Below are 27,629 nucleotides of genomic sequence, written 5' to 3'. Positions count from 1 at the left end.
GTTCTCTTTAGTTCTCCGGTCCCCTAGCTTCTCTGAGGCAGTCACCAGGAGGGTGTCAGATCTTACGGCCACACGGCCCGGACGGGGCCGTCTTCGTCCCATAGCTCGCAACCCTGGTCGCCGACTTTGGGACGACATGGCCGGGACCGGCTGCTGTCGTCCGGGCGTGAGGCCGCCTCTTGCAGCCCGCGCGCTCCTGTGGCCCCTGGGCCAGCGATCACCGGTGTCATCTTAAGCCGACACTTGCGATCCCGGCCGCATGGCCTCCGAGGCGCCTTCGTCGCCGCCCGCCTCCCCGGAGCCGGAGCTGGCGCAGCTAAGGCGGAAGGTGGAGAAGTTGGAGCGCGAGCTGCGGAGCTGCAAGAGGCAGGTGCGGGAGGTCGAGAAGCTGCTGCATCACACGGAGCGGCTGTACCAGAACGCCGAGAGCAATAACCAGGAACTCCGCACGCAGGTGCGCGGTCCGCAACACCCCTCTGGCCGGAGCCAGACCTCTGTGGACTCTTTGAAGTCAATAAGACCCAGAGCTGTTAAATATCCCGAATATCTTTGGAGTCAGTTGAACAGTGCCAGCCGATTGGTTTGGACATTGGTCTCAGGACAGGCGAGAATGAACTTCAGATGGGCTACCTGGTCTTGATCTCCTGTCCTACTGGCAATGGGTGCATTTATTTTCGCGTGGAGATGACGTTTGAGGATTTTTTTATTTTGGTTGTTTGTTTTGTTTGTTTGGGTTTTTGTTGTTTTGGTTGAGACGAAGGCATCATTTTGTGCTTTGAACTTGCTGTGTAACGGAGAATGACCTCGAAGTTCAGCTTTTGATTCATGTCTCCACTTTCCAAGTGCTGAGGTTGTAGGCTTGAATTTCTCTCTCCCACCCTCATTTGGGATTCTCAATTCAGAATCTCAGTCTGTAGGTCAGCCTGTCTTAGATCTTAGAAGGTAGCCCCAGTTTGACTCAAACCTCCTAGGCTGGGATTTCAGGCACGAACCAACAACCATCCATCCCCTTTTGAGTTTGCTTAAAGCTGAACATAGAACCCCAATTCCTATCTTTAGTGTCCCTATTTGTAAAGTCTGGTTGAGGAGCTGCAGAGATGGCTCAGCGGTTAAGGACACTGACTGTTCTTCCAGAGTTCAATTCCCAGCCACCACATGGTGGCTCACAGCCATCTGTAGTAGGATCTGGTGCCCTCTTCTGGTGTATCTGAAAACAGCTACAGTGTACTCACAAATTTTTAAAAACTTAATTAAAAAAAAAAAGTTTTAAAGTCTGGGTGATAATAGAGTATAGCAATGAAGCTTAAAAGCAGGGACACTTTAATTTTACCCACTCTTGAACATGCTCCATGTATAAGGTGATCTCAGTTTTCCTCTTGGGTTCACTTGTAGAAAGGTATACCTACCTGCCTTTCTACAGATACTAGAAGTGTGCTTCATTTTCATAATATGTAGCAAGGACAGATTCTTGACAGTGATGCTTAGAAAAAAAACAATATATTTTTAGCTTGTTCATTGAACAGTTGCACATTATCTTAACAAGTTAGTTCCAGATACTTAATGTTAACCTCATGTTTTTTTCCATAATTTAATAATGTCTTCTAAAACTACATATCCAGACTAGACACTGAAATGTCATCAGACTTTGCCATCCCGTCCTTTATGTAGTGTGTGTGTATAATGTGTGGGTGGTGTATTCATAACTGTGTGCACATGGAGGCCAGAGAAACGTTAACTATCCACTGTTGTTCTACCTTATTCCTTTGACAGGATGTCTTCCTTAACCACAACTTGTTTTTTGTTTAGTCTTGACTGCCCTCAATCCTCAGGGATCCTGTCTCTACCACCTATGGTTCTGGGGTTAAAGATGTGCTGGGGACCAAGCCAGCTTGTTCTGAGGGTGCTGGGATCCAAACTGGGGTCCCTTATGGGTTGCACAGCAAGTGCTCTTAACCATTAAGCCATCTCTCTCTCCTGTCCCTGACATACGATTCTTAAATGAGCTTGGAAAATAACTGCTGGGTTGTAATGGTTTCTGTGCCTGTTTACAGTTAAATTTCTGGTCTAGAAATTTGAGGCTAGTATGTAGGCAATGTAGGGAGACCTGTTTAAAAAAAAAAAAGAAAGAAAATAGAAGCCCCTGGTAGAGTCCTTGTAAGTATGTAGAAGGTCTGGGTTGGATCCCCAAGACCTTCCTCTCCCAATATTATGATAATAATAGTATAATAATAATTAATAATGATATAATAAAAACAATAATAACAATAAACCCAAAGTAGAAAAAGTCTTACATCTTGCTGATAGTTCTACTACCCTCTAGTCAACATTCCCTACTGGTAGGGTAGAGTGTAGTTATCTGTTGGTTCAAGTCTTTAAGTACATTCCTTTTAGAGCAGTAACTAAAGGGTAACTTAATAGCCATAATATATTCTGGTTTGGGGATTAACAAGCCCATTACAAGTTATTTTGTTTCTCAAGACATTTCAGGTGTGACATTGGCATCAGGACAACTATTTTGTGAGGCAGTTGTATAAACTGAGATGTTACTCAAAAGTTTCCATATAAATGTGGATACTAAGTATCATCATGGCAGTGGTGGCAGCAGGCAGTGAGCACCAGGGCAAGGTCGCCTCCCAGGGTAAGGGATGACAGACTGAGGGATGAACCTGAGAGCTCGTGCCGCCTCAACATTCTCACTAATTAGTCTTCCTGTCTCTGGTCCTGACAGCGAGATTCCCCAGTTCATAAGGTACCTAGATAAACCTGTATGTAACCACTGCCTTTTCCATGTTCAAACTTACTGATCATTAAAGACGCGGGCTGAGATCCGGTCAGACAGGAGAGGCTCGTGGATTGAGGCAGTTCTCATTTGCTCCTGGGCATGTGCTGCACAGCATCTTTTAGGGGTGCTTCAGTGCACAAAGGTCACAGGGAAGATGCCTCCTCTGTGAGTTCTTACTCTATTCTGCTGAAGTTAGTGATAAGAACAAAGAAGTCCATATAGCATATAAATAGCATTTAAATATATTTCAGTAAATAACTCCAAGTCTCTGAGTGGTAGTAGAAAATTCAGTTCAGATGGAAACTTGTAGTTGTAAATTGTAGCAAGAACCGTTAGCTTTTGAGACTTTGAGAATAAACCTTTTATTATTGTCCAAGGTAAGGGTGGAACTTGCTTGCATTTGAACTGTCTTTAGTTAGACTTTTCTTTCTGTGGTGCTGGGAACTGAGCCTAGGACTTCATGATTACCAGGCATGTCCACCACTGGGCTCCATTCCTAGACTTTTTTTTTTTTTTTTTTTGGAGGGATGATTTGAATGTTTTGCCCTTCCTTCTCCCTTCTTTCTTTAAACAGGTCTCACTGTGTAGCCTTGTCTGGCTTTGAACTCTTGGAAGGGAAGGTGTTGACCACCATGCCCAGCTGTGATTTGGGTATTTACCTAGGAGTATGACAATACTGTGGGTCGCAGTGGCATGCATGGTTAGTCTTAACTACCTGGGAGGCTGAAGCCAGAGGATTATTTGAGCATGTGAGTTTTCATCAGCTTGTAAAATACTGAGATCTGTGCTTAAAAGAAAGGAATGAAGGGGAAGGCCAGAGGTCAGCCTTAGCTTTTGAATGGTTGTAGAGTTGCTGAAAAAGGAACCAGCTGCTTTAGGCCCAGGTCTAAAAGTTCTACCAAGATAAATGCCTTGTAATACTGTGAGGATGGTAGACTGTTATGTATTATTGAATTGCTTTATGGCTTCTTTTTCCTAAAGCCTTGTTTCCTTTCAGGTAGAAGAACTTAGTAAAATACTCCATTGTGGGAAAAAAGAAGAAAATCAAAAGTCTGATGTAGAAGTACAGACAGAGAACCATTCTCCTTGGTCAATTTCAGGTATTCTGTGTCTAGTACCTTCTGAACATTCAAGACACATGGATGTACTGTTTCTTTAAAAATAACAGACAAAAATATGTAAATGTGAAGAATCTGATAATACAGTTTTTTTCTATGTCACTTTCTTTGTCAATTTATGGGTGGTAAAATAGAAATGTATTGTAATTATTCTAATGCTTGTGTGTGTTTTCAGTGCTGCCCTAAGAATTCTGTTCTTGTTGTTTGAGTAAGGTTCTCGGTATGGAGATAAAGGTAGTCTGGAACTTGCTGGGTAGGCCAGGTTAGCTTCATTCAACCTCCTGCCTCAGGCTCTCCAGTGCTAGGAACGCCCCCCACCCCAGACTCCCATACTTATTATACTTCTATTCCCTCTCCCCTCGCCCCTCTTAGATCTGCCCTGGCCTTGTGGCCAGATTTAATGGGTGCAGTTTTGTGTTTGCTATTTGGATTTTGCAATTAACCCACTTTTCCCATAGACTCAGCAGCTGTTTGTTTGTTTGTTTTCTCTACAGATTATTACTATCAGACATATTATAATGATGATAATCTTCCCAGTAAAGAGACGGAACTGTCTGCACAGCAGAATCAGTATGTCCAGGCTTCTACTCTTAATTCTAAAGACGAGTCACAGATAGACAATGGTAGTTATGCTGGTACTGATGGAACAGAATGTGTTAGCCATAGACAAGAGGATCACGTCACCTCTGATTCACAGGTAATAAAGGCTAACCGTGAAACACGAGGTCCAGGAGTTATGGAGAAAGATAGGATTCCTTGATCCTGTAGGATGCATACATGAATTATAAATAGTTATAAATGAGTTATAAAATGTGTGATTATGCACAGAGCATCCGTTTTGTTTTGTCTTTTGAAATAAAGTTTTGCTCTGTTGCTCAGGTTGGCCTTGTTCCCCTGAGTTCAAGTGTTCTGCCTCGGTCTGTGTGTGCCTAAGAGGTTTGTATCCACACACTCAGCTGTGGTGTTAGAAAACAGAAGTGGGAATGTATTTATAGTTGTGACAGTTTTTCTGTTTATGATTTTATGAACTAAAGGAGTATTGTCAGTATATTTTAACTTAGCCCATGAACCTTGGAGCTCAGTGCAGTGGCCCAGGAGGAGATAAAGGTGCTTGTTACAGAAGCCTGGCAGCCTGAGTTCAGCTCCTAACCCTGGTACCTCCGGAAAGGTAGAAGGAGAGAACCAAGTGCACAGGTTTTCTCTGACCCATGTGTGTGCAGTGGTTCTCACTTCTACAGCCACACATGATAGTGAGACTTTAAGGAGCTCTGGGCATAAGAACAGTGTCGTTTTACGTTTATACCCAAAGTTATTTGTTATTTTGACATGGGGTCACCCTTTGTTGCCCACGCTGGTCTTGAATCCTCAGGTATAAACTGTCCTACCAGAGCCTGCCAAGTACTGTATGTGTACGCAAGCTGGCCACACCCAGAAGTAAAAGGCATTTCCTCTCTCCTCACCCTCCAATCCCAGGGCTGTGTGTGAAATGCCTCATCATTATTCAGATTACCTGAATGGTTTTTACAGTTGTTTTAGTTATGAACGTTTAATCTATAGTTTCTCTGTCTCTAGTTGTAAAGTGTCTTTATGGTTGACTATATTGAACAGTTAGGCCATTTGTTGTACAGATACTTCATAGTCTGTATCTTACGGCTGCTTCCTTGTGTTACCACGCGTTTAACTTTGAATATTGCGATCTTACGGTAGTGTCTTTACAACTCAGACAGGAGTTCTGGGATAGCACTGGCCTCATGTGCAGGCCTCTGTCTAATTTGCAGCAAAACCAAAAATAGACAACATTTAGGGCAGAGGTTAAATTAGAGAATACTTGAAAAATTAATGGCAATGTGTTTCCATTACAAATTGGAAACAAACTGAAACAACGTCCTAAGTCCACGTGGTTTCGGACTTCCTGGGATCCAGCTAAGCTGACACATATGGCCCTTGGTGGCATGTCTCCCTGCAGGAGAGTGCGTCCGCGTTAGCAGAAGGCTCCGCGCTCGAAGGCTCCTCGCTGGCTGAAAGCTTGAGAGCTGCAGCGGAAGCGGCCGTGTCGCAGACCGGCTTCACCTACGACCAGAGCACCGGCCTGTACTTTGACCACAGCACTGGTTTCTATTATGATTCTGTGAGTATCAGACCTGCCTAGGACCTCACTGCTGGGTTTCAGCTGCCTGAGAGCAAAACCTAAGTCCCAACTGGGGTACGGGAAGGAAGGATTGGCAGTTTTAACACTGGGCTTGAGGGTTGGTGAGTGGGCTTCCAGCCCTGGAACGCATTCTTCCCACGGCCTGCCAGTTAATGGCGGTGTGTGTTGGACTTTTGGCATTTGTTGACTGTAAGTGGAGATATCCTTCAAGTTTTTTTGTTTCTGTGTTTCAGTCTCCTTGTTCAACTTTTCCTTCCTGTTTTGAACTTTTGCCTCCAATTTTCTAACAAGAAAGAAAGGAATAGAAAATTAATGAACATAGTTGTTTACCAGTTCCTTACCTGCCGCCCCACCCCCAACCCCAGCTTCTTTAAGTTATTGTGAAATGTCAAGGGTTGTATAGCGTTAGGACACTGTTGGTTTCCTGGGCAGTTTGTCATCCACACCTTTGTGTTCATGCTTCAGAAATGTTTCCTCCATTTCTTTTTAATGTGGTCAGTTGAACCCTATGAAATTGCCATTTCACATAAAGTAAAACACTGTAAATCTGGTGGTTTTATTTGATGCAATTAAGATTAAATTTTTCTCGGGCTGGAGAGATGGCTCAGTGGTTAAGAGCACTGACTGCTCTTCCTGAGGTCCTGAGTTCAATTCCCAGCAACCACATGGTGGCTAACAACCATCTGTAATGAGATCCGATGCCCTCTTCTGGTGTGTCTGAGGACAGCTACAGTGTACTCAAATTCATAAAATAAATAAATTAATCTTTAGAAAAAAAAGGACTGAAGCATCTACATTTAAAAAAAAAGATTAAAATTTTCTCAGTGTGGAAAGCAGAGCAGACATTAATAGTTTTTTTTTTTAAGTTATTTTTCTCTAATTCTTCTGAAAATACAGTAGTTGTTAAAACAAACGTATCCACTATCTTTGAATATATTCGGCATTTTTATTGTTTGTTTATTCGTAATACATGAATAAAACTTACTGTCTTGACTTTGACAGGAAAACCAGCTGTATTATGATCCTTCCACCGGGATCTATTACTACTGTGACGTGGAAAGTGGTCGGTACCAATTCCACTCGAGAGTAGATTTACAGCCGTACCAGACCTCCAGCACAAAACCAAACAAAGATAAAAAGCCGAAGAAGAGAAGGAAAGAGCCAGGCTTCTGGACTGCAAATGAAGAAAAGGTGATGCTTTCTTTTAAAATTTAACAGTATTTTCGTATTAATCAAGCCACTGATTTTATGAATGTAAATATCATCGTATATTTTTGTATTTTAAATATATTAAGTTTTTAGATTCTAAAACTAAGAAAGGTTCAAGTGAAATGAATTTCACTCTTCTTTTTTTTTTTTACAAATTCAATCATTAGAAGTAGGTGTTTTGTAAAATTTCATTAGAAGTAGGTGTTACTTAAGATATATAAAACATCTTACAATGTTTAATTCAGAAAAAAAAATCCAGACATTGATTCAGTAAGTTGGTTATTACAGTTCACAAAAGAAAAAAATTATTAATTGGCACATACAGATTCAGCTTTTTAAATCAACTAGTTTCCCACTTATTAAGTTGCAAACTTAAAAATGCATGCCTGATAAATATACAGTGAACATATTAGGATTGAAAGGGGCTTTGTTGTTGTCTGTTTTAAATGATTTATTGTTGCTGAGTGGCGGTGGTGGTGCACACCTCTAGTTTCCGGCACTTGGGAGGCAGGGGCAAGGGCAGGGGCATCTCTGAGTTCAAGACCAGCCTGGTCTACAGAACGAGTTACTAGACAGGTAGGGCTACAAAAGAAATCCTGTCTTGTCTTGAAAAAACAACAACAACAAAAAACCCAACAAAAAAAGGTTTATTGTTTATGTATATAGCTATAAATTTTGTGAGTGTGTGTGCACATGTATGTGTGTGCATGCATGTGTGCATGAGCATGCAGGTGCACATGGAAGTCAGACGAAGGTTCCAGAGCCTCTGGAGCTGGAACTGGAGTTGGTTGTGAGTGGGCATGGGTGCTGGGAAGGAGCTTGCGTCCACTGCAGGCATTTCAGCCACGTGGGGTTTTGTTTTTTTGTCTTGTTTTTGGAAAAGGGTTGACTATCAGTAATCACGGGTTCTTTTGTTTGCACTAGGTGGAGAGTCATTTCTATTAATTTATATTTAAAAAATTAAAAAGAAAGACAACTTCTTTGTTTAATTAACACAGCCATATGCATAAGAAATGGGGGAAATGGGATCTTAGCATGTCCTGTAGTGTTCGATAGCTTCTGTTACATGTGCAATACCCTGGATTTGATCCCTGGCATCTCATAGTTCATAGTTAAGAACATGGTGACATGTACAGGAAAAGGAATTCAGATATGAAGACTGAAGGCAGCTTTAAAATCAGTGTGGATTCCGTGCTAATTCAAATGTGTTGAGTGCTCTTATCGCTGTCCCTAAGTGGCTGAGCTTGGAGATGTGTGAGGAGACACTCGCTGCACTGGCATTGCTTGAATTGTGGCAGCTGTCTGGTTCACTTTAGAAATTCTATGTCACATTTTTTTCTTTTTAACCCAAACAAATTTACTTAAAGTAAAAATTCTACTGTCAACACATGAAATTAAGATTCCGTACTTTCTGTTCTCACTGTGTTTTCATTTTAGTGACAATACCTAAATGAATAGAAAAGTATGCTAGTGAACTAGTAAAAATAAACTTTGGGAGGCAGGCCTTTGTGGTGCACACCTTTCATCCCAGCCCTCAGGAGGCAGAGGCAGGTGGAGCTCTGAGTTTGAGGCCAGCCTGGTCTACAGAGTGAGTCCCAGGAGAGCCAGGGCTACACAGAGAAACCATCTCAAAAAAAAAAAAAGAAAAGAAAATGTAATGATTTTAGAAGCCTCTCTTTCTAGCAGTAAGAAGAATCTGAGGTAACTGGAAACAGAGAGATAGAAAACACCCTCACTTCCTTGAGCCTTGCAGTTTATACTTGACGTAGGAAGGAAGGCAGCATGTCCTAGGTATTGGGGAAAACATCTTATATATGTATGCATACACACAGAAGGGGAGGGAGAGGGAGAGAGAGAGAGAGAGAGAAGGAGAGGGAGGGAGGGGTGTTTCATTGTCTATGCATAAGTGCCCCTTCTTGTCCTTCCTGTATGTTTATCTAACCGTCTATCCCAGGCATCCCTTACCGAAGTGTCCTGATAGTTTCAGCCATTTTCTGTTGTCCAGAAGTAATGATGATAAAGGGGAGAATATTGGAACATGCTTTTAAAGAGTGCATGCACTGCTAGGTAGGCGTTGTTGATCTGATTTACATAGCCACAGAGCTCCTCATAGCTTTTTAGCTCCTTGCCCTTGCCCTTGTCCTTGGTGAGTTTGCATTGCTGAGAGTATATACAGTTTATCACACTGTGAATGTTCAGCCTGTCTCCAACTCAATTTCTGCTGCTACTAAAAATATGCTGTCATATTTTGCGAAATTACATGTGAACTCTCTTCATTATATGCACATGACAGAAAGAAAATTGAGATTGTTACACACAGAAGGGAAAGAACAATGACTTTGCTTCTTCCCGGTCTCCATGACAATACTGCATTGTCTGCTGTACACAATGGTGCCTGTACTTAGTGGCTGTATTACCTTCGTGTGTATTGGAGACTGAACCTGGGGCCTTGTTCATACTAGACACACGCCTCACTGCTGAGCTGTATCCCTAGCCCACATATTATAATCTTTGAAAGTCACTATGAGAATAAACCGTATTATAACCACAAAAGGAATGTAATGCATATGTTCACTGGCTTGATTTAATCACTCATTCTGTGCATAATTTGAAATGTACACAATAAAAATAAAAATTAAATAATTAATTTGTTAATTAAAATAGTTTCTTCATTTTTCAGAAAGCATGCCAAAAAAGTAATAATAAAAAGCTTATGGTAGACAGACTGAAATTTTTAGAATTAAAGACATATAAATAAAACATTTCTATTTTAAACTTTAAACTTGTGCATTTTCAATCTAACTCTAAAATGTTCACTTTTGGCAAAATCTCAATTTTGATATGTTGATTATATTTAGATCTTTAGTTTCATGTTATCCTTTATAATATTTCTGTGTTGTATATACATGGTCTTATTTAAAAACTCAAATATTTAGAATTGATACATTTTCAAGTTTCATGTTGTTCAGTATAGTAGCCATAAGCTACATGTGACTGGACTGAGGCAAAGGCCCTGTGAGTGAGAATATCTTGGATGTGTGAGAATTTGAAGTCTTTTTATGAAAGTGAATTACACGTGCAGGGGATGGCACATGCCTTTAATCCCAGCAATCAGGAGGCAGTGACAGGTGGATCTCTGTGCATTTGGGCCAGCTCTACAGAGTGATCCAGGACAGCCAGAGCTAAAACCGAAAAGCCCAAAACAAACAAACAAACCAACCAAAAGTGATTAAATGCTTTTATTTAAGTTTTAAATGTGACTACTAGAAACTTTGGAAGTATAGGCAGGAGTTGCATTACAGCTTTTTTATAGGCCAAGTAGCAGGCTTACCTGCTGGGTCTGGGAATGTGAGGCCTTGAGAGTAGGTGGAGGGACGCACTGGGCTGTGGAGCCTCCCACTTGGATAGTGATCCCATGTGATGCTGTGCTGGGTATCAGCAATGATGTAACATTCTAAGAGTGATGGTGTCATGAAGCAGGACATGTGGGCACCTGTTCTGTCCTGGTCCTGTGTCCTCCTGAATCAGTGGGACTGTATGTAGTGGCGTAAGATACTGATGTCACTTACTTCCCTGTTCCTCTTTCTAGGATTTGAGTTCAGAAGATCAGAAAGTCTGCAGTGTAGAATACATAAACTGCAATGAGGATGAAAATTCTGGAAATGTGAAAAAAAAGGCCAGAATAGACACTGCTCACAAAAGTAGCCCTTTGCAGCTCACTGTGGCTGTTAGTGGAGACACTGTGGAATCTCCCGGAGATGATAATTCAGCCTCATCTAGGGATGAGAGAATCAGAGAGAGCGAAAGCGAGCCAGAAGAAGGTGAGATTACAGAGTCTCAGAGTGAGCGCAGTTATGATGGAGACAGTAGCAGTGGGGACAGGGGGTCCTCAGAAGAACCGGATGATGAAGGTGAGTAAGTATACCCTCCAGTGGGGGGGGGGGGGGGCGGAGCTGGGAAGCGTGGCTGGGGCACAGCAGTTCTGTTGATGGCATTGAAAATTATGAGAATGACCGGCCCACTGTCAGTTTTTAGGAGTTCAGTCATGAGAGCCATCAGTATATTAATTTAAGAAAACTGCAAGGTATTGAATAGCTTCTACTGAACAGAACACTGTTTCTCATTCATTTCCCCCAATCCCATGTCCCCTTCCCCTTCTCCCTTGTCCTCTGTCTCCTGTCTTTGTCTCTTATTCCTCTGTGACAAACAAATCTCCTTTGTGCTGAGAATTTGGTCTCTTAGTTATCTGTGTGAAAAAAATAATTTTCATAGAACTTTAAGTTAATATTTATCTACCTTGGCAGATGAGGAGAAAATTTGGCCCCCCTGCATTCGGGTGATTGTCATTAGATCTCCAGTGTTGCAGATGGGCTCGCTGTTCATCATCACAGCCGTGAGTCCAGCCACCATTGGGAGGTAAGGACGCTGTGTGTTGCTGTGTCTGAAGGGCTTCTGCTTGTTTAAAGAAGGTGGGCAAGTAGTATTGTATTCAAGGCATTATTCTAGAAACACAGAGGCTAAAGCAACATCTTTCTTCAAAGAAAGCACAGTTGAACGACAAAGATGATGTAAACAAATACTGTGTAGAGGAGTGTGAACTCCAGAGTCAGTCAGAGTCCCCACAGCGGGGACTGCTGCTGCTAGGCTTCTGTGTAAGCATCGTCTAGTAAAGCAGCCGTCACTGTCACTACTGTGTCTGTGTTCCCTAGTCACTCACTAATTTACTCACTGTTGCAGAGAAAAGGACATGGAGCACACGGTGCGGATCCCTGAAGTTGCTGTCAGCAAGGTGAGGCCTCCACTCCGAGCTGTAGCCCTGGCAGAGAAAAGTGTGTGTGCGAGTGTCCTTTGCCTGTGTCCCAGGCAGAGGCAGAACTAAAAGTCTGGGAACAGTCTTGACTATACAGTGAGTTCCAAGCTGGCCTAGGCTACACCAGATCCTATACAAAAACCAAAGTGAACAGAAAGGAAACCTAGAATGGTTTTAGTAAAAGTGTAAGGCTTTCTGTTGGACAGGAGGGCTAATGGTGTGGTGATGATGAAGGCAGTGCCTCTTTGTTTCTTTCGGCTTTTGACAAAAAGTCCTTATCACAGTTTGGAAGTCATGGGTTTGGGTTTGGTTTAAAATAGGGTCTCATGTAGCCCAGGCCAGCCTCCAGCTCACTAAGTAGCAAGCTCCCAGTCTTCCTCCCCCTACTTCCTAAGTAGACTTGGGCCACCTATGCTTGGCCAGGATTTTTGTCATGTGCTTTGTTTTGTGACAGGGTCTTGCTCGCCTTGCTCCCAGGCTGCTCAGGTAATCTGGGCTCGGCATCCCTAAATTAGTGAGAATACAGGTGTATCTCCATGCGGCTAATTATGTCCTTCTTAAAAGTCCGAAGCATGAGTTCCAAAACGTGGATTTATTTAACTTAAATAGTAAAACAGCATCCAATTTATATAAATATGCTGTGTTTTGTGGTAATTCAAAAATAAGTTCAGTCCTGATTCAAAGCACTTGCTTTGAATCCAAAGGTCTTGCTATCCATGGATAATCTAGCCTTTTCTACCTCAAGATTTCTCAAAGTTTTAGTGGCTTCATGTTGTAGCAATCAAAAACTGAGTTTTCAAAACAAACGGAATTGTAGCTTTAAAATGGCGGGGAATGGCTGCTGCGCTTCTGGGCTCTCTCTTTGTGCCATGTGTCTGGTGCTGTTTGACTGTCCTTCTGTCACCATTGAGAAGAGAACCCGGAACTCCGTGAGCAGGAGGCAGGCATCAGTCCCTCTGCCTCGTTGCTTGTTTTTATTTAATGGAGTGATGTGAAACTACAGAGACTTTCTATGATTTTTGTCTTTTAAGAATGGAATTTAGTCTAGCCTGGTCTACAGAGTGAGTCTCAGAGCAGCCAGAGCTACATAGAAAAACCCCATCTTAAAAAACAAACCAACCAAGCAAAAAGGATGGAATTTGTTTCTCACTATTGTCAGGAAAGTCTTCCCCAGAACTGTTTGAAAGCAGGGAGTCCCCCTGCCCTGTGGACTTACTTTGTTCTCTCAAAGGAAGCCTAACCCGTAACTTTAATCGAGAAGCTCTTTCCTCCTCTCAGATGAGCGAAAATGCAGAGGTGTGGTTTGGGTTTAGTGCCATTGTCAAGTCAGTAGATGAGCTAGGAAGCGTCAGGCTGACAGTGCACACAGCGCACTCCCAGGCAGATGAAGTCCGTGTGCTGATTTAAAAACCTTCAGTTTACCATGGATGAAGACATAAACAAATACTTGAGCATTGAATAGGAGGCTTTATGAGGTTTTAAAAAGACAATAAAATTCACACATAGCTAATTTTGAGTAAGTTTGAAGCTTCTCGTGTGTTAAGCAAATTAAGAAGGGGAATGGTGCCGGCCATCACAAAGCTCTAACAGCTGTCTGTAGGTTTTGTACAACTGTATTTTCTCTAAGTGCACTGTGATGTTAGAGGTCTGTAAGTCGAAGATAGTCACACGCAGTGTAGACGTGAGGGCATGATGGGAGTTTTACTCACACACTTATTGGAACTGTTCCCGTGGGAGCGCAGGTTAGAAGAGCTTTCAGACTAGGATTTGGCAGTGTGAAAACATTGGAGTCGTTAAAGTTTTCATAAAGCTACTCTAGGCGGGCTGACCACAGAGGCTAATGCAGCAGATCGTGAGCCGAGGGGCTCAGGGCTGGGTGCGCTCGCAGCCGGGGTCTGACGTCTCTGCCTTCTGAGCCACACAGAGATCTGGACACATATCCATCATTCAAAATAATAAAGAAAACCTCTGCTAAAAAGATTTTCAGTAGAAATCAGAGAAACTCAAAAGCAAAATCAATCGTAAAACGTACACATCGCTAGATTAATAGAAAATTTAATTTTTTTTTGTTTTTTTTTTTTTTTTGATTTTGCAAGGTCATATCAAATTTATTTTAAAATTTCAGTTTTTTTTTTTTACACAAAAGACTAACAGCTTATTATTTTTTTTAAAGATTTTAAACATTTTTTGCTTAAAATTATACATTTTTGTCAGTACAGTTTTTTCAGACATTAAAATAAATTTTACATAAAACCATGTGAATATGTTTTTTAGTCAGTACTTGATTTTTTTCAAGGGCTTGACAGTATGCATTGAAAACGTACTAGTTGCAATAAGCGTAAAGTACATGCAAAACAAAACGCAACATGGAAATAGTCAAAGTCTTCTTGTTTTGTGAATATATGTATAGTTTTTGTTTTCTTTATTTCTTGGACTTCATACAGTCTGTGAGTTGTTTCTGGGGGAGTGCAAGCCTCTGGGGTTAGCATCCCACTATCAGTGACTGCATATTATGTCTGTTCTTTTGTGACTGGGTTATCTCACTCAGGATGATCTTCTCTAGATGCAGCCATTTTCTTAAGAATTTGGTTAAGTCATTGTTTCTGGTGGCTGAGTAGTATTCCATTGTGTATATGTACCACAATTTTTGTATCCATTCGTCTTCTGAAGGACATCTGGGTTCCTTCCAGCTTCTGGCTATTATAAATAGAGCCGCTATGAACATTGTGGTGCATGAAAATTTAAATTTTGATAATAACCAAATTTGGTTGAGAGTGTTTAAAGCCACAAGAATTCTCATAGATAACAGGGATATATCTATTTTGGAAAGCAGTATGGCAGTATTTAGGTTAAGATTTGAAAATTTCATATAGGGGCCAGCTGAAGGCGAGATGATTTGTCGAGGTAGAGTGCCTAAGTTTGACCCTAGAAACTACATGGTGGGAGGAGAACCAACTCCTACAGGTTGTCCTCCGACCTCTACACATGCACCCTGGCACACCCACACCCTGAAATGCACAGTGTACACCCAGTGTACCCCATGTGCACACATACACACAAATTAACAGTTTTAATTTAAATAAAATTTACTCATGGTAATTTGACAATTCCATCTCTTAAGTATATCTCTCAGAGAAAAAGTTGGCTTGCGTACAGATAGTGTATACACAAGAAGGCTTATGACAATTTTAATTTAAGAAATGTATGTAAATGGGGTTTTGCTTGCATGTATGTCTGCGTACCACTTGGGTGCCTCATGCACACAGAGGCCAGAAGGGAATGATGGTTACCTGGAACTGGACCTAAGATGGTTACAAGCCTCCGGATGAGCTGCCGTGGGTGCTGGGGATCAAACGCTGGTCCTCTGGAAAAGCAGCCAGTGCTCTTAACCACTGCACCATCTCTCCAACCTGACCATCGCACATTATTAACACCCTAAGAAGCCTAGATGTCCAGTTCTACAAGCCTTCAATGTGGGCTTCTTCACAGAACAGGGAATGAAGTGCAGTTGCCCTACTGCTTGGACACACTGTATGGCTGACGCTAAGCCTGTGTAGCAGAGCTGCAGTTTAGACTGATGTGCTCTGAGTCAGGGAGGGTCAGTCCTGTGTCTTCAACAGCTGGAGAATTGGCTTCCTCGAGACTCTCTTGACTGTTTCAAGTTAGTATGAATTGAAAATTGGAATGATTTTAAATAGGCAGTGATAGTACTTATGTTAGGCAATAAAATAAAATAAAATTATATGTACAGTATAATCTTACTTATGTCTTAAAAGTAGAAGAGGCAGGATATATACAAGATTTTTTTTTTATCATAAAGGTGGAAACATAGGAAGCATAGCCTCCACATCTCTACCAGAAACTTGTAATAATTTGTATTCAGTAAAAAGCATTAGGAGAACTCAGGTGAAATAATCAGAGACTAATATCTGCACCATTGCATAAATGAAGTCAGCTCTGAGCTGAAAACGTGCATTTCTTTGTAATTGCTTGGTTGCTTTCCTTTAAGTTCCATGCAGAAGTTTATTTTGACCATGACTTGCAAAGCTACGTTCTCGTGGATCAAGGCAGCCAGAATGGTACCATTGTCAATGGGAAACAGATTCTTCAGGTAAGTAAATGTGTAGTAGTCACCTGCACTTCCTTGTCTGAGCTCAGGTCCTAGTCATTACAGATATCATTTGGCTCAGATCAGAGTTCAAGCACAAATTTATAACTTAATTGGAATTTTCCAGAAAGAGCTAGAAAAAAAATATTTAGTAGATGCTGGTCTGTTGAGTTTTGACTTCTAATTATATCTCTATTGCTTCTTTTAGTTATGCCTATATCATAAAGCTTATTTAGATTAAATGTGTGTGTTTGTGTGTATGTTTATGTGTGTGTGTGACTTTCACATGTGGAGGTCAGCTTCATGGAGTCACTTTTTTGTGCTGAGCCATTTCATTGGCCCAGGACTGAATAATCACAGAAGCAGCTTTGGTGGCCCTCTTTTTCCAGCTTGCTGCTGTGATTCTAGCCCAGGATCTTCCTGCTTGTCAAGCAGATGCTCTCCCTCTGACACACTACTAGACAGCCCTAACCTGCTCTTTTTTTGTCTTAATAAAAATAATGCTAATCTAGGAATTTTCTGAAAACCAAAGTACCCTGACAAAGCAACTTAGGAAAGGAAAAGAACCGTCTGTCATGGTGAAGCAGGTATTCAGGAAGCAAAGGGAGAAAATACTAGCACTAAACTCAGTATCTCCTGTTTGTTCAGTCTAGGACGCCAGCCCGTACCATGGGGCCATCCACAGTTTGGTGGATCTATTACCTCAGTTAACCTAGTCTAGATGATCACTTTCTGGCATGCCCAGACAGAGGTCACTATGAACTACATATATTCCCATGATGTGCTCAGAGACCATAAGTGGTTCTTCAGCCTGTCTATGTTGGCAATATAAACCACCACCTAGGTCTTACTCTAATGCTTTAAGAATGAAAAAAAGAAATTATGAGGAAAGCTGGGAGTGTCTCAGTGGTTAAGAGTATTTACCATGGTATCATTAGGACCAAGTTCTGATCCCAGAGCCCATTTAACAACTTATATGTTTTCAGACAGACAGACAGACACACATACACACACAGAGCAAAAATTTTTATAGAAGAGGAAGAAAGGCAATCATTTCTTAATACATAACTTTTCTCTAATTATGTGTTTTGCTAGTAGATTGAAGCCCAGAGTGGACTGGTGGGCTTTGATCAGATCAAATTAGAAGTAGCTTTTTGGGAATACTATAAGGGATTGTAGGGTGGAGCCCAGAGTTTGGTTCATGGTAAGTGCATGTTCTTCCACTGAGCTACTGCCATGATCCTGGTAGTCTTCGGGGTCTGTTCATCAAGTTGTAGAAGTGTGCATGTGTCTCCTTTTCTGAACTTTTCTCTACATAGACATAATGTAGCCATATGACTTTTATATTTCTGTTTCATTGAAAATTTTTCATCTAGCCAAAAACAAAATGTGAGCCTTATGTCCTTGAACACGGGGATGAAGTAAAGATTGGGGAGACCGTGCTGTCTTTTCACATTCACCCTGGCAGCGAGACGTGCGATGGCTGTGAACCCGGGCAGGTCAGAGCTCACCTTCGCCTTGATAGAAAGGATGAGCCTTTGGGTATGTGAAGCCCAGCACGTGTGGGTGTGAGCGGTACTCTGGACTGCTGCACTCGGTGTTTGAATGTCCCTCTGCACCATCGGACCCCCACCCCCACCCCTCATGTCTCACCGCATGTGGGTGGAGCAGCCTGTGTGTAGTTGGCATGCTTGTTGTAGACACGGTGCGGTGCATGTGTGCTCAGTGTGTAGTGCTGCAGGGCTGAGAACTGACACATTGGGAATTGTCCACGCGTGCAGGCCACCTCTAGCCAAAGTCCTTTGTAGAAACTGTTTGTAAATTGACTTTCGAAACAGTGGGTTTCCAGAAGGGGTTCTCGGGGTCCTTAGTTCTGCTTACCCCAGCTCTGCAACCCCCCTCTCTTCGCTCCACACACGGATAGCCCCATATTACAGAAGCTCTACTTTTCCCTCCTCCTCTCATGAGCTCACCCTGCCTTCCACATCCTGCAGACACTCAGGGTTAAATGCACCCATTTAATTGTTTGACACAGCATATGTGAAATGTGAGACTATGCCATTTGTCTCTCTGGGCCTGGGTTAGATATCTCAGCATAATACTTGCTGATGAATGAAGTGATAATATGGTATATAGACACACTGTGGAATCTTATTCTACTATAGGGAAAAATGAGATTATTAAATTTGCAGGAAAATGGTTTGAACTGGCTAATATACTAAGATAAACTATTTTTAATAAGAATTAATTTCCTGTAAAGTCTGTCATATTCAAACTCAGATTTTCCTTTTAGTTGGTCCAGCATTAAGTAAGGAGGAAAAGGAGTTGGAAAGAAGAAAGGCACTAAAGAAAATACGAGTAAAGTATGGTTTGCAGGTAAGAGTGCTAAATATTCTCTCATTTAGTCAGTGTACTAAGCATGCTACATATAATTAAGTTCTGTTTGCCACGATTACTTATGTAACTTCTATAGTTCTGCTGTTTATAACGTAACTACTGAAGTTGGAGTTGAAAATATAGTGCACATGTGGGCCTGAGTTCAGATCCCAGCACCCATCTGAAAGCCAGTGTGCCGTGTATGTACACTCCAGATACAGGGCTGGAAGGATCCCTGGATCTTGCTAGCCAGGCAGTTCATTCGAATCAGTTATCCCCCTTAGAAACTGAAGTGGATGGTGGTTGGAGAAAACCGTTCCATTCCTCTGACTACACTCATATTCACACACAAGTTTAGGCAAAATTTCTGAGGTATTTAACACCAAAGTTACAATGCATGAAAATATGTTGACAAGCTATACTTTGTCAAATGTAAGTTTTTGCTTACCCAGAGACACAGAGAATATGAAGGAAACCATAGGCCAGGGAATATACTTGCAAATCATGTACCTGATGAGAAACTAGAATTTATAGATCTTATAGTGACTGTAAAATAAGAGAACAAGTTAACTTAAAAGGAAGCTACTTTATAAACACCACAGGCCTCAGTCCATTCAGGGCCAGCCTTGTGCTACTGTGTATATTAGTTACCAGCTAAACAGCTGGGTTGGCTATGTCTTCAACCACATCAGAAACCCAAGAATGACTAATATTACCTGATATATGAGAAGCACAAAATACAGCTTCTCAAAACTTAGTCAATTTATAGAGACTGCTGATGGACAGTCCTTCATCCTTGAACAGTTAGAGCATCAGTCTTCAGCCTTCTGGCCCAGGATCATATCTGACAGACTTTGTAATGCAGAATTTTGAAGCACTGATAATTCTGGCTCAGCAAAGATTATCAGTCAACTATTTTGCATACTGTGTTCCTTTCTGGGCAGTATTTTTAGATAAATTGAAGAAATTCTTACCTAGTGGCTGTCTTGCCATAAGATATAACCTCACCTGGAGGTAGAGGTGATCAATATCTTTGTTAAATCTACCAAAGGGGAACTGTAAGGAGCAGATATGTCTCAACAAACAATAAATAACATTAAATGTCATAATTTATGGATTTCTGATGTTTTTGAAAACAATCTAACTACAAAAAGCATTTCTGAACTGTTAAGCTTTGACTACTCTTGACCATTTCTAATTGAAATATCTCAAATACACCCTTTTAACTGACTCGGAATCATGAATTTGTTATCTGGCCCTTAACTTGTATTGTTTAATCAACTAAAATCAGTGTATAACAGCAGCTATAGGACTGGGTCTAAGCCTTGTATTCCCAAATGTATTGTATAGGTACAATATATGAAAGCAACAATACTAGCCTCAAATTTAAATCAATAAGAAATTATACCAATGAAAACTTTAAATCTGTATCAAATAAATTCTAAACCACTGTAAAGATTATAACTTCAATTTTGTATCAATTAGAAAGATTTCTACCAGTGTAAGATATGACTTTAGCTTAGTTACCAAACAAGAGATGGTTGAACAAATAAATCTGGCTAATTCCTCCCTGTTAAATTATGACCATTTCTAAATTCCTTATAAAAACAACCTTAGAATAACCCCCAAAATCCAGGGAATTGGGGCAGCGACTCTTCGTAGTTTCTTCAAGCTGAATACATAGGTGTTGAGAATCTAGAAATGGGGAGGAGAATGAGGAAGCTGGCCAGGCCTCAAGAAGGAAGGCCGCACCAGTGTTTGTGGTAGTCTCTGAGATCAGGAATCTAAGAGGCCATTTCAGCATTTTGATGACAAGCTTCACCATAGCTGCACATTCTGCAATATATAAATCTCAAAATAAAACATTTTAGTTTCAAGATATATTTTTGTTTGATCCTCTTAAATTTGGTTTTTTAATGTGGTCTCCCTCTATCAAATCTGATCCATATAACTCTGGAAGGCACACAGAGTTTAATCACACTTTTTTAAAACACAAAGACAAAACCTTTCTCCCAAAATAGCGTGTCCCTTATTTGGCAACTAGAATATCTAGTATTTTGTATTCTCTCCCAGAGAAATAATATAACCACAAAACTCAACATCCTACACATTCTGAAATTTAAAACAATACAAAAGTGAATAAACAAAAAAACTGTATGATCTTATTCTTAGGCTTCTAATAATCTGTCATGTCAAGAAATCAACTCAAATTCCCGTGGATCTCACATTAAGAGAATATGAGCCTCTTGTTGTGATAATTTTAAAATTACCACAAACCCCCACTAACTGGCAACTTAGCAGGATAATTCACAAAAGAAACTAACAACTTTTATCAATTTTAATAATAAGTCAGCAACTTCTAAAACCAGGACTTTAGCCCAAAGTATTTTGATCTGTCCAGCTCTCTATCTGGAGCTTCAGATCTTTATTTATTAATAACTTCTGTAGCATATGTCTGTATTCACTCTGCCTGGTGTACAGACTTCTATTTTTAATAACCTTCTTAACTTGTAAATATCACCACTCTTTACTTGGAGTCAATGACTAATTTACCCTATCTTAATTTTGAACCACGGGTAAAAATCCCCATGTGATTTGGGTAAACGCTGTACTTACTCTCTTCTTCTAACTAGAAAAACAAACTTGACTTAAGCATTAATTCTCTATACCATCTTCAAAACAAACAAACAAACAAACAAATTTTTAATACATTTCCCAAACAATTCTGTCAAAGAATCAAGCTGCTTCTAATCACTGTGTTCAGGGTAGTCTGCTTTCTCAGAGCAGACCCCCCTACAGCCTACCGGCAGAGGCTGTCTCTGTTTATTTTGTTTAAGGTTCCCGCACCATGTTGTGAGACATCTCGTGACTCAACATGGCGCTGGCCCCCTCTTACTTAGAAAATAAAACTTTGTCTCTAACTCTTAGCCTGATAGTCTTAACTTTTTAGTGGACTCTTGCCTAATTAGAAAATAAAACTTTGTCTCTAACTCTTAGCCTGATAGTCTTAACTTTTTAGTGGACTCTTGCCTAACACATTGGTTCGCCACTTGCTCTCACATGTTACTAATGGAGATTTGTCTCTACAACCAGTCTCAGTTCTAGAAGTCATGTTAGGCTTCCTATGTTTGTAGATATTTGGCCATTCTCAGATTTCTGATGGAGTTGAGGACTAATTTAGTTTTATAGACTACCCAAGCTAATTAACTTTGAGAAAACAGTTATTTAGAATATTTTCAAATGATAATAGTTATACATAGCTTACATTTGAGGGAAAAGTTTTGTTTTGTTTTTAAGTAAACAGGGTGATGTGTAGGTTGATGTCAAGGCAATATACGATTGGACAGTGGAGAGGTAGGCAGGGAAAAGTCTAGGAAAAATGGAAGAGGAGGGTAGGCAGGAGATTGGATAGGAGGCAAAATGGAAGCAGACTTGGATGCTTCTCTCGGCACATCTCTAGATGAATAAGGTTGTTATGATTATTTCTGAGGGTTTCTATGGGTCTATTTATCTTAGCTAGGTGGGCAGTTTATATCTTTGTCCACTGGTTGTAAGCTTATTGTGTAGAGGGTTTGTGGATTAAGAATTTAACATATAAACCTGCTTGATAAGTTAATGATTGTGGAGTCATGTTTTTACTGGGCCTGTGGAATGAGATGTGTGGGTACCAGGTTTGGGAACTAACCACTTAGGGGATTGCGCTCCGGCTCCGCACTGGAGTGACTACTGGAGCGGCTCCCGTGGAGTGAGGCCACTCGGAGGCCAGTAACAACAGAACAGAACCTTTTTTAATATTACCACTACATGGGCCCAGCACCTGAGAGGCTGCATCTCCACCCTGGTCTACTGATCAAGTTCTAGGACAGCCAGAACTACACAGAGAAACCCTGCCTTGAAAAACAAAAACAAAACAACTAAAAAGAAAAGAAAAAAGAGGAAAGATTTACCTTAGCAAGGCTCTGCTTCCTAAGGGTGCCACACGCTCTCAGTGTGTCTGTCACACCAGTTCATAGTATTTGCCTTCAAGAAGTGCAAACAGTTTTCTACAAAGACTGGTAAGCAACCATTCCTACTTGTTTTTTAGTAGTGCTTCCAAACTGAGAGATTCAAATGTCTTTTAAATATGGATAAGTAAACCATGCAGTAGTGTTATAGTGGAGTACAGTTTATCAATTAAAAAGTGAGGACTATTAAAACACATGTAACCTCGGTGTCACTGCCACACTTGGGTGCGCCTTTATCCTGGGCATGTCACACTGCATCTGCTAAAAGTGTGTCCTTCCTGGGGAATCATTACATTATGTCTATCCATCTGACACGGGGCTCAGCCCACTCTGTCCTGTGATATGTGCTGGGGAGTGAAGGAGTCACATAGATGGGGTTATATTGAAGCAAAGGCTTTCGTAGGAACAGAATGGACCACTTCCTCATTTTGAAAGGACTCCTTATTTTTTCCCTTCCAAGAAACGGTATCAAACTATGTTGCATTCTCTGGAATCTTCAGAGAAAAGGGGGAAGATGTTTTTCTCAGTTTCAGCAGTTCAGGTCTTAGTACTATGTGTGCATCCCTGATGTGTGCGCGCACACAGGCTGCAGTGCCATGTGGAGGGATGAGGACACCTCTGTGAAGCTGGTGCCCTTCCTCCATGTTTGTGGGGTTCTGGGGTTCAAGTCATCAGGCCTGCATGGCAAACGCCTTTACCCACTGAGCCACCGGACCCTGGCTCATAGGACAGTAGGCGGCTGTACCATAACAGAAGAATACACTGGGTTTTCAGCATGATAATATCTCTTCGCCTTCGTGATGTCACTTGAACCATTTGGAGCAAACAGCCACTTGTTTTACTAGTGTCTGGAGAAGCCACATTGAGCCATATTTTTTTCTAAGTTTGATTTTATTTTCTCTCTTTTTTTTTTTCAACAATGGTTTGTGATTGTTAAGAACACAGACTATGAAGATGAGAAAACATTGAAGAATCCTAAATATAAAGACAGAGCTGGAAAACGCAGGGAACAGGTTGGAAGCGAAGGGACTTTCCAAAGAGATGATGCCCCTGCATCTGTTCACTCGTGAGTATTGACGGATAACCTTTAGGGCATTTCTTGTTGAATTTTTTACTCAGTGATTCTTTTCACTTAGTAAAATGGCTTTGCTAATCAACATGAAAAATGTAATTTTTGAAACCTATAATATGACCACACTTACATATTAAATTAGCTACATTATTTTTTATTCTAGGTTGAGTCCATTTAAATCTTCTATATAGAAATAAAAATAGTTGTGACTTTTCTCCCTTGTTCCCAAACTGCAGTGTTGTGCCAGGTTTAATTTCATAATTACAGTTGGCGGTACCTTTTCTTTCCCTGGAGGGCGGAATGGGACGTCCTACTGGTGATGGAGTCAGTTCACGACATGCAGTGAGTGACTCCAGTTAGGTGCAGCAGACAAGTTCTTTACCAATAGAGCATCTCTTACGCAGAACAATAAGGAGATTATGTTAGAGTTAAATGAGAAGGCAGAAATAAAGACTAAGCACAGTGGCCTGCTTTACTTGCTATCTTATAAAAGAAGCTAGTCCTATCCGCACCGGGAATATAATAAAAATACAAAACCAAAACTGTCCCAGTAGACAATCTATCACACCAAATGCGGGTAGGGACAGGTGGGCTCCAGCTTCCCTTTTTATTGGGGCATTCATATAGACAGAAAGCATTCTGTTGTGTGCTGACTGTTCAGCCTTGTGGTACCGTGGAATGCCGCGCAGTAGGAGCACATTTCCTGGACAAGAGGTGCGACAGTGTCAGTAATCTCTGACCTGCCCTAATCACAGCCCCGTCTCCTGCCATCCTGACAGCAGGAACTTTTTGGAGTTTTAAGTGAGTGTTCACAGGTGTCTGTGTCCTCCTGTCCTATGTAGCTTTGTCTGTGCAGCTCATGTCATTGCCACAGAACTTCCTCTGTGCATGTCCTCTGAGGCGGACATCTGACATGCTAGTGATGTGTTGCTTTAGGTCTGTGCCCTTGTGTGTCATTGGCTTATTTCCTTAGGTAGCGTCTATACAGTAGCACTTGTGCCCTCCACCTTATGAAGTATTGTCAGTTTTTATGGTAGCTTTACCAGTGTTTTTTATGCATGACATATTGTGTACATGGCCTAAAAACTTTTATATGCCAATTGTTGGCTTAATTTTCCTTTACAGTGAAATTACAGATAGCAACAAAGGCCGAAAGATGCTGGAGAAGATGGGTTGGAAAAAGGGAGAAGGCCTGGGAAAGGACGGTGGAGGGATGAAGACGCCGGTAAGACTCGTCTTCTCCTTCATCCTGAGTTCTTCCAGTAGGCACTGCCTCTATAGTAATGAGCCAAGTGCTGGGGCTAGAGCACTAACCCAGGCATGGCTAAGGCCTTCACTGTGTTCCCATTTAACACATGTGCATTTTGTTTGGTGTTTTGTGATTTGGGAAAAGCCTTATTGAGTGTTCTTTCTTCTGAAATCATGACTAAAAAATCTTACTGAGTCAAAGGTTTCTCTCGTGCTTTGCAGTTGTGCAGGTTGAGGCTCATTTGCTTTACCACGTTAGCCGTTTAAACCTTGAGCATGTCAGGCAAGGGCGTCGCTCAGATACGCTCAGTACATTTACTCATTTATTTGCCCATTGATTCATTATTTGGACACAGTGCCGTGCTGTGTCCAGCGACCTTCCCAGGCCTCCTGTTCTAATGCTTGGTCCTCTTGTACATGCACTTGGATGAGGCTAGGGCCGGAGGGTTAACTGTGTCCATGGCCTTTACTTTGGGACTGAATGTGTGTCCCGCCCCTGTCTGGGCTGTGAGCACCCCCACATAGCTATGTGCAGCCTAAACAAAACATAAGCACACATAAAGCATGGTGGGACTTTTTGTTGTAGAGCATGTATTTCTGTGTGTACCAATGTGACAGTGTGATTGGCACATTTTCTTTGCATAAGTCAAAAGATTACAGTCAAATGTCTCCACAACAGTTTGGGTGTTTAGGTTCTAAAACAATTCTTTCACTTTCATAACAGATCCAGCTTCAGCTTCGACGGACACATGCAGGCTTGGGGACAGGGACGCCGTCCTCAGTTGATGATGTTTACTTCCTCCAGAGTAAGAGCAAAAAGAACTGGGACAAAGCACGGGAGCGGTTTGCAGAAAACTTCACAGAAAATAAAGCTCGGAAAGAAGCGTCGGGGCCTGCACCGTGGGTGACAGGGACTGCAGAGTAAGGGCCGTCGTAGGGGAGAGCAGAGCTGCAAAGAGTTTGAAATGGGAGGGAACTCTTGAGATGACCCCCTGATCCACACACTCGTGGGAACGTGTAAACCACACGTTTGCAGCTTGTAGGAAGCGGTTCTTAACCTCTGAGCAGGAACTGAGTGCACTTATGCAGGATGGGGACTCGATGACCACACAGGAGAGCTGCCAGACCTCCGTTCCAGCCCATCCCTCAGCCCTGTGAGCCAACCATGGGAGCAGAGTGCACGTAACCAATAATGACTTCAGAGCGTGGTCCTGTCTCCATGCTGTTTCATTAAGACACGCAGATATCAAATATCAAACGTTCATAAACAATTCTGTGTATACTTGGCTACACCTTTTAGAACTTAGGTTTTTTAAAAAGTTGAGAAACCACAGGTAGTGGAGCCTAATTTTCCTATTCTTGAAATAACCGCAGTAATACTATTGAAGAATCGATGGCAGGTGACATGTTGTAGAAATTAGTCTCACACTGTTTTCTTCTGTGAAGAATGTTGGTTTGTACCATATATTCGGCACTTGCCTTTGGTTTTCCTAGCTGATGGAGTATTTGATATAGACAACCGGGTGCAGTTGGCACATTTAGTGTGCTAGCATTTTTAGTTTTGATAAATACCATTGCAGGCAATGGGACTGTGCTCGAGAAATCTGATGACCAGGGGCGGATGGGTTACTAAGCCAAGGCTTCAAACATTTACTGGAAATGTCTTCAAATGCAATAAAATATTTTAAAAAATTTCAAAGGCTTGATTTCTTGAATAAATGATTTAAGCATTGGTCTCCTTTGTATTTGCAACCAGCCAGCATTGTCCCCAGAACAGTGGCAGAAGAAAAGCCTGTGGGGCTGGTGTCCCATAGGTCACCACTGTCTGCTCCCCGGCCCTTCTGACAGCTGCCCATGGGGTTGGCACTGGCAGTGCGAATGAACTGCAGCTCCCCATCTGTGAAAGAAATGTCTGAGATTCAGAAACAAGTGCAGGAGTTTGTAATGGTGAGAGACATGGCCTTGGGAAGGATCCGGAATGAAGGGTGGAGCGCACCCTCTAGCAACACAGGGTGAGTGATGTGGGTGCTGAAAGGTCGGTTATGAGGCAAGAAAGGACCAGTTTGCAAGTCCCAGAGGGCCAGGGTGGGAGACTTTAGCCCTGTGATTCTTCGTTTGGATAGTGTTTCTTTGTGTCCTTACACTCATGCACATGTGTGACACACGTGCACTTGGAGGCAGCAGGAATGCTCTGCATTATTTTCTCAAATAGGAATCAATTTGCTGATTTCCTTAGTAGGTTACAGTAGAACCTTCAAAACAGGCTCTGCTTCTGATATCTCCCTCGAGTGCTGAGTGAAAAGACTGTTTCCTAACTTTAGTCTACCTTGGGGGAGGAGTTTTTCATAGGTCTTCTGGCTAAGAACATGCAAAACAGTGGCCAAAGGTTAAAACTTTATCTCATGTCTCTGTCAGACAAAAGAGATGTAAGTGTAGCCAATTAGTAAATTAACATTGAGCTTCTGCTGGTTTAGAAACACAAGTGTAAGCAAAGTACAGCTTGGATTATGCATAAGTATTTTAAATGCAAACTTTAAGTAGTCCATTATGTATGTGCAGATTTGCTAATTTATATGGTAGCTTCAAAGTCCTTTGTTTAGACTGAATTACAAGTTGTTGAAGTTTAAGCAATTTAATCTTACTTGTGGTCAGAATGTGGAAATTCCCTGTTTGTTATAATGCCTGAGGAAGCCGTTCACTTTAACAAATCATTTTTCTAGTATTAAATAGCTAGTGGATGCACTCCTACTCAG

The 27,629-nt window shown here is 41.5% G+C and overlaps 1 protein-coding gene across 1 annotated transcript; it reads left to right on the top strand.

Annotated features, from left to right (window-relative positions):
• On the top strand, positions 1-26,535 carry AGGF1 (angiogenic factor with G-patch and FHA domains 1). Its single transcript, XM_080924985.1, has 14 exons — positions 1-454; positions 3,780-3,882; positions 4,395-4,597; positions 5,867-6,028; positions 7,052-7,240; positions 10,848-11,169; positions 11,563-11,674; positions 11,996-12,047; positions 16,078-16,179; positions 17,553-17,718; positions 18,470-18,552; positions 23,495-23,622; positions 24,754-24,853; positions 25,601-26,535. Exons 1-14 carry the CDS (start codon positions 260-262, stop codon positions 25,799-25,801), a joined length of 2,118 nt encoding a protein of 705 aa, XP_080781111.1. The 5' UTR covers positions 1-259; the 3' UTR covers positions 25,802-26,535.
• The last annotated feature ends 1,094 nt before the right edge of the window (positions 26,536-27,629 follow it).

The sequence above is a fragment of the Micromys minutus genome, assembly GCF_963924665.1.
Source record: "Micromys minutus genome assembly, chromosome: 11".
Classification (NCBI taxonomy): domain Eukaryota; kingdom Metazoa; phylum Chordata; class Mammalia; order Rodentia; family Muridae; genus Micromys; species Micromys minutus.
The sequence above is the reverse complement of the archived record's forward strand: the minus strand, read 5'-3'. Positions and strand labels throughout refer to the sequence as shown.